Source organism: Myotis davidii, unplaced genomic scaffold (assembly GCF_000327345.1).
Source record: "Myotis davidii unplaced genomic scaffold, ASM32734v1 scaffold726, whole genome shotgun sequence".
NCBI lineage: Eukaryota > Metazoa > Chordata > Mammalia > Chiroptera > Vespertilionidae > Myotis > Myotis davidii.
The window spans coordinates 1077464-1077781 of NW_006297808.1; the positions used below are offsets into that span (position 1 = coordinate 1077464).

At 63.2% G+C, this 318-nt stretch overlaps 1 protein-coding gene across 1 annotated transcript in view; it reads right to left on the minus strand.

The window, feature by feature from the left end:
• The window catches only part of HIP1 (huntingtin interacting protein 1), a 72991-nt gene extending 72679 nt beyond the window's left edge, over window positions 1-312 (minus strand). The window contains exon 1 of the mRNA XM_015570266.1: window positions 179-312. Within this exon, the coding sequence (XP_015425752.1) occupies window positions 179-196 (18 nt within the window). The 5' untranslated portion in view covers window positions 197-312. The remainder of the gene's footprint in view (window positions 1-178) is intronic.
• Between the last annotated feature and the right edge of the window lie 6 nt (window positions 313-318).

The following is a 318-nucleotide window of genomic DNA, read 5'->3' on the forward strand; positions in this document are numbered from 1 at the left end:
AGCCGCCTCCAGAACCCTGGCCCGACTCCCTTCTCCAGTACGCCTGGAGCTGGGGCCAACAGGCAGGATCAACAATCCAGAAACTTTCAATGGATGAAGCCAACTGGGAGGGGAAAGAGAGAGGGAAGTTGGGGGTGGGGGCAGAGGCTCCAGGGCAGAGCCCCTGCTCTTCACTTACCATCTTGCTCACATCCATGACTGAGGCTGCAGGGCACCCCCCACCCTTTGAGGTCCCGCTTCCCCCACACGCTGCTCCAGGCTAATCCAGCCCCTTTGGTGCCATGCTGCAGGGAGGGCAGCCGGCAGGGCCCCCGCGGA